Raw genomic sequence first — 10707 nt, 5'->3', positions numbered from 1 at the left:
CTTGGGACTCGGGGGGCCGCCCGCAGAGGGAACCCGGGGATGGGGAGGAGAGGGAGTCGGTGGGGGGGTCGCTCCAGGGTCCGCGCGACCGCGAGTACCGCGGGTGCCGCGCACTTTGCGGTTGGCCCGCTCCGCTCCCGGATCCACTACCACACGGTCCCCGAGATGAAGGGGGAGCAGGGCAGGGGAGGATAGAGCCGAGACTAAAAAATCGATTGGCGCCTTCGCCCATCTTCCCCTATCCTTCCGCCTTCCTGAAGGATAGGTTGGAACGGCTCCTGAATGCAAACTCGTCGAGGTAAGATTGATTTCAGCTCAGTGTCGCCCACCGCAACTGTATCCGGTGGGGCCTGCCCTCACCGAGATTGGAGACCGAATTAAGTTTGTTTAAGGAAGATGGTCTGTAATTCTTAGCCACATCTCTTCCTGCCTGCCAGTTGCTGTGAATACACTGGCAGGCACTGGGTTTTGAGTTTCTCAAATATTTTATTTTGTTTATACACTTTTATTAGAAGCTCTTTGTTAGGCCTTGCAGGACATTCAAAGATAGGAAAGCAAAAACTTTACAATCAAAAGGAAGACACTTTATGGACGCAAATAACATACGATAAAAGAAAGCTGCGGCCAGCAAACCTACCACAAAATCTAAAAGTCCATTTTTTGTCACTATAAAGCCATTTAAAAACGAAGAACAGAAAGCAAAAACGCCTTTAAATGAACACAATAAATACGAATATACTTAAGCTTCATATTACGGCCATGAAAGAGATCAGACAGGTAGGAAAGAGAGAAAAAGAAGAGGGGGGGAGAATTAACTAGATAATGTGAATAAAAGAGACCCTAAAGGGGAAAAAAATTCATAGATTACTCACAGCTCAGACACACAATCAGAAACAGATGTGTGTCTTTCACAGTTTTAAAAAGAAAGGTATAATATATACAGAGAAATAATACTATAAGAAGTATAAAATCCAAACGGAATTTCTTGAACAACCATAGAAACAGTGGAAAATAGAAACACATAAAGTCACTAATTCATAGAGAAATATTAACATTTTGTTTATAAAATTTCTGCTAAAGACTTGAATCTGCTACATTTTGCAATTATAGGCATATTTGCAGATGTTGCAATTAGAGGTATAAACTAAGCACGGGGTGAAATTATAGGCACATAGAAGGCTGTGGGGTTCAGTAAACTTGTCGTAATCCCACTTCTGTAACTTATGAGCTATTTGACCTTGGGCAATTTACTTAATTTCCCTAAGCCTCATTTTCCTCATCCATATCATGGGAATAATTGATTCTACTTTATGGACTTGTTTGAGCTTTAAATAAGATGAAGTGTAAATCACTCGGCCCAGTGCCTAGCTCTAAAGAAGTATTATTATTACTGTTAGTTTATTTTAATCATGCTATTTGTCTTGCTGGTCAATTAAGTTAAAGATTTGATTTCAACCAACAGTCCTTCAAAGAATATACCATGTTCTTAAAGCTTACAAGCTCTTGGTAAGTCTAAAAGAAATCATACTTTTTCTTCATGGGAATTTATATCTGTGGGTGAACTGAGTGTATCCAATTACAGTCCAGATAGACAGCATTCCCCAAAAAGCTCCTGCAAACAAGAAGTTTGCAGAAGCACGAAGGTTAAGAGTGGACTTCTCTCCTCCGGTCATTGTTAAATAATTATAGAGGGGTGAGGATAACACATTTTTCCTCAGAAATAACCAGCATCCCTGTAGCACTTTTTGGTTCACAAAGTACTTTTCACATCATGGGACTCAAATTGGCTGATTTCTTTCCCCTACTCTTCCTTCCTCTTGAACTCCAGTAATATTTTCAGTTTGCAAAAGGTGCAGTCAGAAATGTCAACAGAAAAGCCCATACCAAATAGCTAGCTTGACGCCAGCAGGTCCTTAAAGGTCAAGCTGAAGGTAATTTCCTCACTATCACGCTCTTCTTCTGACCTAATGAAAAGAGGCGGGTCCCAGAGCAGGCCAAGGACCTAGTGGTTCCCGGCTTTCCTGTAAATAAAAAATTGCTAGTGCTGGTCTCCACACACTATCCCAGGACACAGTTCACAGCCCTTTCTCCTAGTACCTGTCCAACTGGGCCGGAATGAGGTGGGAAAAACTTGAAAGGCATTGAGTCTGAGAGAATCTGTCTAAATCTTCATTTGCACGTGGGGGACAAACAGAGCTTTCTCTCTCCTAATAAGAGAATCTGCAAATCCATTTTCATTGAATTGTAGAGAGAGTTGTCGAGAAAATCAAACACAAACTGCTTCAGATAACATGTGCTAGATATTTTTATTGTGAATTCATTTAGAATTGGTCTAGGACTTTAGGTTTGGACATTATAAAACCCCATTCCTAGGGCTTCCCTGGTGGCGCAGTGGTTGAGAGTCCGCCTGCCGATGCGGGGGACACGGGTTCGTGCCCCAGTCTGGGAAGATCCCACGTGCCCCGGAGCGGCTAGGCCCGTGAGCCATGGCCGCTGAGCCTGCGCGTCCGGAGCCTGTGCTCCGCAACAGGAGAGGCCACAGCAGTGAGAGGCCCGTGTACCGCAAAAAAAAAAAAAAAAAAAAATTCCTCTTTCTCCACTTCCACAAAGATTGGAATAATAAGAATCAGCCCTAAGGTGAGTCAGATTCCCCAAATTTGTATGGATACTGGTGGTCAATTCCTCTCAAATGACCGGGTTTCAATAACTTTAATTCAGGGTTCCTTAGGAAAGCTAGTTGTCACTTACCTCTCCTATTCTTTTCAAGTGCTGTGGTTATTCACAAGACAAAGTGGACCAGAAAGAGGGCAGATCTGGATATCTACTCTGAAGAAAGTATAAGCAATTATTTCCCTATCAGTCTATCATCAGTAGGCACTTCCCATACATTATCTGTGCTTGGAAATTGCAACAAGGCTGTAAGAAAGGTATGAGTATCCATACTTGATAGAAGCAGCAGCCAAGGTGCGCTGAGTTTACTTGGGTAGGCCTAAGAGAAAGAGCTGGGTGGAGTCAGAGGCAGGATTCAAACCTGCCTGTTCCCAAAGGCCAGGGTCTTTCCACAGTGCCATTCGTGCTGCCCCCACGATGACACACATCAAAGGACCTGACTCAGTCTTTTATATAATGTGGTGACCACGTGTGATTGCATAATGTTAGAATAATGCGAGAATTAAACCAACCAGCATGGTGTTCACTTGGAAGAACAGTATTTTTTTTTGAACAGTATATTTTATACCCACATCCCCTTAGATGTCTTAATATTGATAGATATCTCAAACTTACCATGTTCTAAACTGAAACTTTGCTCTTCCCACCCACCCCTTTCCCCAGAGACAGCCTTCTCTGTCTCTGTTGATGGCACCTCCATTCTTTATTTCCTGGGCTCTTTATCTCATACCCCACATCCAAACCATCAGCCAGTCATGTAGTCTTTACTTTCCAGATATATCTAGAATTTGAGCGCCTCTCACCACTTCCACTACTATCCCGAGACCCCATAAGCTCTTGCCTCTCAATGGCTGTAACCTCCCAACAGGTCTCCCGACTTGACCCTCAACCTCTTCTATAGTCTCTTCTCAGCTCAGCAGTCAGAGTGATTCATTTAATGATCTTTATTCCACTGAGTAAATGACCTACAGGGCCCTTGTTGTCTCTTTGACCTTGGCTGTCACTCCCCTCCGTTCACTGTGCTTAAGCTCCACTAGTTTCTTTGCTGTTTCTCAAACACACCAAGTATCTTCCCTCCTTAGAGCGCCTTCTCCATGAGCTTACACTTACATAACACTTACTGTGCTCCTGATGCTGTCCAAAGGGCGGGACATATGCTAACTAACTCCCCTAACAATCCCACAAGGTAGGTGCTATTCTTACCATCTCTTTTGAAAGATGGGGAAATTGAGGGGTGAGGATGAAGGAGGATAATGAGAGTCCATGCTCTTAATCACAAGCCTGTAAAACTGATGGCTTGCAATCACACACCCCCATTTTCAATCCCTGGTTTTCTGAGCTCTTTATCTTTTTCATCCATCAGAAGTTGGATTTGTACATGTATTTTAGACGTGAATCTGCACGCATTTGCTTTGCAATCCAACAACAGTTTCCCTCTCATTTGGGTACAGAGCCTTTGTTTAGTCATTCTGCTATTTTTATTTTGCACAACGAAGACATTCACCAGCTTCTACTTATTTTTCCTGGTTGGTACACCATATTGGTTTAGTTCGGGAACCTTATAATCCCTTCCTAAGCATAGCTGGTTCTCTTCTTCTCCTTTATGGTCATCACCAGCCCTTCATTAATCAATAGGGGGATTAATACATATGGAAATATAGAAGTATAACAACTTCTAGAGACCACTGATTCTCTTTACGTGTGCTATGAATTACCCAAGAGATGAAGTAAGAGCAGGCATCTGCTATTAGCAGTTGGCTTAGAGGAATGAGAACTTCCAGTTTTTCTATGAGTGAAAAAGTGCCAGAACCTATGGATAAAGGTGTTTATTGCAGATAGACTTTGAGGATAAAGGGAATGAGAGTAGGGATGCGGAAGGGAGTGAATTTAAATATAAGGATTGAAGAGGGGGAAATGTGACAAGAAAGAGGTGAGCAGAATCTTAAGGGTGGGGATGAGTGCTGAGCATAAATTTAAGAAAATCTCCTGCAAATCTTTAGTATTAGCCATCCAAATTCCAAATACATCAACCCAACAGATTGTTATCAATTTTTCACCAAGCTTGCTTTTCTACCTGTCAGAATGAACCTAATGCCTGTGAAAAAACTTCAGTAATCTGGAAAAGTATAGTATCAATGTTGTAGGTTTTTATTAATATTTTCTCTTTTATATGCTTTAACATATTTTTTTTTCTCCTGTTCATCTTTGTGTTTATAGTCACTAGAAGTAAAATCACAGGCTAATAAGTAATGATTAGCACCTGGTAGCTCCCATTTACTGAATTCATCCCGTATTCTAGGCATCCTGCTTGGTTGTTTATGTACAACCTCATTGAATCCTCATGAAAGCCTTAAGAGGTGGAACTGTTATTCCCATTTTATGGAAGGAAACTGAGGCTCAGAGATGCTAAGGGATTAAAATGTAGGCTCCATGAAAACAATGGTTTTTGCCTTTTTTTGTTGTTGTTCTTTTAAAAAAAAATTGCCCTCTCTCCAGCACCCAGAACCGTGCCTGACACACAGTAGGCAGAAATATATTTTGAATGTTAAATGAACTTGCTTACATATCTGTAAGTACCAAATCAAGATTCAAAATCAGATTTGTCCACTCCAAAGTCTGCATTCCTGGTCATCTGCTACAGTGCTGCTGGGACATTTGGGTCTTAAATGTGACTCATTGAGATTACGGAGGCTTATGTCAATATTTAAATGGGCAGGACTTCCCTGGTGGCACAGTGGTTAAGAATCCACCTGCCAATGCAGGGGACACGGGTTCAAGCCCTGGTCCAGGAAGATCCCACATGCCGCGGAGCAATTAAGCCCGTGTGCCACAACTACTGAGCCTGTGCTCTGGAGCCCCGGACCCACAACTACTGAGCCCATGTGCCACAACTACTTAAGCCCGCTCACCTAGAGCCCATGCCCCACAACAAGAGAAGCCACCGCAACGAGAAGCCCGCGCACCGAAGCGAAGAGTAGCCCCCACTCACTGCAATTAGAGAAAGCCCGCGTGCAGCAACGAAGACCCAACACAGCCAAAAATAAATTAATTAATTAAAACGAAAATATTTAAACGGGCAGCCTGAGATAGGATGTTTTGTCGCATTGTTCCTGTTGTGAGCACACCCTTTTATATAAACTCCTGAATACCATTTTTCCCTCAAATGAAAACATCATTGCTATTTTTTTCATTGTAAAAATTACATAAGCTCATTGAGAAATTTGAATGATACAAAAAATATATATAAAAATCTGGACAAGGATTAGCGTGAAGCAAGTGAGGTACTTGCCTTGGGTGCAAAATTTAAGGGGGAGGCAAAAACTCAGCAATCAGAATAAGCAACATTTTAATTCACTATTGTAAGAAATTAAAATTAATGCAAAAAAATCCATGATAAATAAAATATCAAAATTTTAAATAAAGACAAGATCAGTGGGCTGGGACGAAGGTGTGGCAAGTAAGGCACTCACTCTCAGGGTCATACAAGTACAGAAGCAGATCCATGGTTCGGATTTCATGAGGTTTGCTTTGCTTATCACTAGAAGTAAAGGTTGATTACAAAAAATTTTTTAAATCCTAATTAGAATGAGGGGAAAAAAATCTAGAAATGCTTACTAACCAATTCAGCTGTGAGGTCATGGTTTTCTGCATGTGTTCTATAGTTTGAAAGTATCCGATATTGAGAAAAGATTCAAGAAATGGGAAGCCTGATTTTTTTTAATGTCTACTGGGGAGGTCCATTTGCTCTCAAGTTTTCAGTTCCACAGAACCAATCCTTTCAAATTGGTGGAATCTCCAAGAGACCTGCATTTTGAGCAAGACGAGATCGTGAAAATAAAACCAGAACACTTTCCAGTCTCCTGTTTGTGAAGTTTATGTTTAATCAAGGTTGAACGTTCCTATCTTTGTGCTCATCTTCATATGAGAAGGAATTGAAAACTGGCACAATCCTTCAGACAAAAGAACTTGAAGTTGCTTGTTTAACGAATTAGTAATGAGAAAAGGGCTTGTTGCAGATGGTAATTTTATATACAATCACTATTTTAACACAACATTATTTTCGTATATTAGAAATTCTGTTAAACTTTTTCGCTTGGGCAGGAAAAATTTATGAACCGCAGCATGAAAGTCTACCAAAAGTCTACTTTTTCATCCCGAATGAAGAATCGTTCATACCTGGGCCAGATAGGAATCTTCGCTGACACAGGTGGTACCTCAACTGAAAAACTGGGGCTAGATCCTACTCTTATTCTCAGATTAACAGAAGGTAAGGCTAAATTACTGTTTGATTAAGAATATTGTTTTGAATATTTACTGTTAATGTTAGGTTTGGGGGCTTTTCTGGAGGTGAGAAAAACAAAGTATGCAGTCTCATAATATGGTAGGGGGTCTTTGTAAATGGGGGTTAAGAGTTGGGAGAAAATCTATTTTAAATAAGAAAACATACCTTTTCCAAGAAATAGACTTGGGCTTCCCTGGTGGTCCAGTGGTTAAGACTCCATGCTTCCACTGCAGGGGGCGCGGGTTCCATCCCTGGTCAGGGAAGTTCAGCAGCTGCAAAAATAGACAAAAAACAAACAAACAAAAAAAAAAACAAAAAAAATAGACTATGACTCATTTTCGTGGCTCTAAGGAGGAAGGTCACAGCCAAAATGATACAGTATTAGAGCTATTAGCTCTGCCTTTTACACTCAGTTCTACCTTTTACACTCATCTCATTTCAGATGTAGAAATACAGAAACTTTCTAAAGTGGAGCCTTGACTGTTCAGGCCATGAAACTCTTACGTCCAGAATCGGGAAGCTCATAGAATTAAGCAAGTTTGCCTGTTGTTGAAAAAACCATAACCTGTTTTAATGTTCTTTGAAGTCAACCTGTTAAAATAGTACAAGCTATGCATTATTGCTCTGTGAATGAGGGCAATCTGGTCATCAAAATATCATGGGCGTTTCTTACTCATCAGATCAAGAAGTGTCTATAAATGAGATTGATAGCAGTTTGAAGCTAATGAGGTTAAAGTGGTTAATGGTATGATGATGGAGTCATAAAATCTTCCCCCAAATGTGTCTTGTCCAAATTTTTAAATTGAAAATTAAAAGGAAGGAAGGATGAACACACATGGAGTGCCCAGCATTTGCTGTGGTAACTAAAAAAAAAAATTTCTTTGGCTCCCAAAATCCATGTACTTTCCCAAATTGTAGAAAACAAAAAAATCTTCGGAGAACAAGAAAATCACTTAGGAAAGGACTTTGAATTCAATAATTAATGTAGAAGAAGGAAGCCATGTTAACTTATTTAGAAGCTCTTGGAGGTGCATATTCTGCACTGTAATTGTATGAAAAACAGGCAAATGCTGGGCAACACGGTGATACCAGGGACTATACCTTTCTGCTACTTGTTAGCTGTGCAGTCTTGGGCAAGCATCTTGACATCTCTGAGCTTCAGGACCTCACACACAGAATGGGGATAGTAATAAGAACCTTACTGGGGTTATTAATAGAATTAAATTATATATTTTAAAAGTCTAGTGAAGTTCCTGGAATATGGGCATAAAATAAATGGTAGCTAATATTATTAAAGTAATTTTTCAGTGGTTAGGAAAAGGTTTCTCTGAAGGTATTTTTTTTAAGTCAGATACATACTGTATGCAATAATTTAATTACATACCTTTTATTTTATACAATATCTTTGAGGGATAATGAATCAAACCTAAGTCTATTTCAATTTTCTTTAAAGGTGCAGACACAAAAAGGACTGTCCATGAATTTATTAATGACCAGAGAGACAGATTTATGCTCGAGGTAGTTAAAATAATTTCTTTCTCCCATTAGCCAAATAGAAGACTTCCTGAATATACCTGCCAAATTTTCACCTGGACATTTTATTTTTCCATTTCATGCCCCAGATACATTGCCTTTCCTACCTTGAAGATCTAGCCTCTTCTAAACCCACTTCATCCGGGGCTTTTGTTCTCATCATTCCATCAACACCACTTCCATTGCCAAATTCAAATGGTCATTTCACAGTCTTCCCTCCACTCACTTCCAGCAGGTATTGGCCCAGGTGATCACCCTCCCTTGAAACACTTTCTTCAGCTGGTTTCTGGGCCTCTCTATGTCTTGGTTCTTCCACGGCACTGGCAGCTCACTCCTTCATAATTTTCTTGTTCCTCTTCACCCTGATCTCCAAATGCTGGAATGCCCAGGGCTCACACCTCACCCCACGCTCTATCTACCCTTCTCCAGGCTGGAGGCTTTAAATTCTACTGCCCTGTTAACAGCTTCCAAGTTTACTTCTCTAGCCTGATCTTCTTTCCTGAACTCCAGACTCACAAACGCAACTCCAGACTCAACAACTGTAATCGTAGTTCTTAACATCTCTACTTAGATGCTCCATAGGCATCTCAAACTTTGCATTGCCAAAGCTGCCCCTGCTATACCCTTCCTGCCCCTGCAGATTGGAATCTCAGGCAGTGCTCCCTATCTCTGTAAACAGCAATTCCATTTTTCCAGTTGTTTATGCCCAAAATATTGGAGTTATCCTCAACTCCTCCTTCTTACAGCCCACACCCAAATATCCTTTGGAATATATTTTTTTCCAACTATATCTGTAATCACACTACTTTTCACGACCTCCTCTGCTGCCACTGTGGTCCGTGTTGCCAGTAGCTCTCGCATGAATTACGTTAGACCTTCTGAACACAGGTCTCACACGTTTGCTCTCTGAACTCAGCCTGTCCTCCACACCTGCCCCTCCTTTGCTGAAAACCTCTGGTGACTTTTCTGGTCCCCAGCTCACTCGCTCTCTGACCTCATTCCTACCACTCTCTACTCTGTCACTCTGCTCCAGCCACACTGGCCTCCTTGCTGTTCCTGGGACACATCAGTCATGCTCTTGCCTCAGGACTTTTGCACAGGAGGCTTTTCCTTCTGGGAGGAACACTTCTCCCTCAGATATCTGCATGCTTTGCATCCTACTTCCTTCCAGTCTCTGTTTAACGTTCACCATATCAGTGAGGCTTTCCTGGGCTAACCCCCTGCCCTTGCCCACTGGACCACTTGTTCTCCTTTAATCAACACGCTTGCTCTACTAGAATGAATACTTCGTAAAAGCAATGCTGTTTATTTTGGTCACTGCTCTATCAGTACCACTTAAAACAGACCTGGGGGCTTCCCTGGTGGCGCAGTGGTTAAGAGTCCACCTGCCAATGCAGGGCACGCGGGTTCGTGCCCTGGTCTGGGAAGATCCCACATGCCGTGGAGCGGCTGCGCCCATGAGCCATGGCTGCTGAGCCTGTGCTCCACAACGGGAGAGGCCACAACAGTGAGAGGCCCGCGTACCGCAAAAAAAAAAAAAAAAAAAACAGACCTGCACACACTAGGCACTCAGTAACTACTTGGCAAACAAAGTAATAAATGAAATATTTTGGGGTTGTAAACTTGGAGTATCTAATTTTTGGTTGTTGTTTCTTTAAAGTTATCTCATTTCCATATTCTAATCCATTTATATTATAATATATGTGGCTTTGTTTATACTTTATTTTTCATGCATGGCATTAAAAACCCAAGTGGATTCTTATATTATGTACTAAAAAAAAAAAAGCAGCTAGCTATCAAAGTTGTATTTGGGGATCTAAACAGGATGCTCTGAGGCTGCTTAAACACCCCCCCACCCCCCTACCCCCTTGGAGGAATCACTGGAACCTGACTCTCCCATGGTACTTCCTACAGGAAAGCTTTTGTGGCTACAGACAGCCCAATTTCCCAAGGCCCAGAAAGTATTGGAGGGACACTGAATAATACTAAGTAGACTTGCTCTTTGGAGGGATATGGACCCCCCCCGGCCTTTTTTTAGGATAGAGCCTGAGGGGATACGTAGCTATTTTGATCTGCGGAACCATTTTGGAACAACATTGAACCTCTTTGTAAAAGTGAAAGAAAGGCATGAGTCTCCGTTCTAACTATCCTGAAAATAAAATCCCTACATGCAATGAAGGCTGTAGCCCCAAGATTGGGCATACTGTTATTTCTAATACAAG

At 41.5% G+C, this 10707-nt stretch overlaps 1 protein-coding gene across 1 annotated transcript in view; it reads left to right on the top strand.

Moving 5' to 3' along the window:
- The window catches only part of CCDC38 (coiled-coil domain containing 38), a 40868-nt gene that overhangs the window by 326 nt on the left and 29835 nt on the right, over nucleotides 1-10707 (top strand). The window contains exons 2-3 of the mRNA XM_029206727.1: nucleotides 6772-6937; nucleotides 8406-8470. Coding sequence (XP_029062560.1) covers nucleotides 6772-6937; nucleotides 8406-8470 — 231 coding nt within the window. The remainder of the gene's footprint in view (nucleotides 1-6771; nucleotides 6938-8405; nucleotides 8471-10707) is intronic.

This window comes from Monodon monoceros, unplaced genomic scaffold (assembly GCF_005190385.1).
Source record: "Monodon monoceros isolate NGI ecotype Baffin Bay Population unplaced genomic scaffold, NGI_Narwhal_1 Super_Scaffold_6, whole genome shotgun sequence".
NCBI classification, from domain to species: domain Eukaryota; kingdom Metazoa; phylum Chordata; class Mammalia; order Artiodactyla; family Monodontidae; genus Monodon; species Monodon monoceros.
This window is presented reverse-complemented; position numbering and strand designations above follow the sequence as displayed.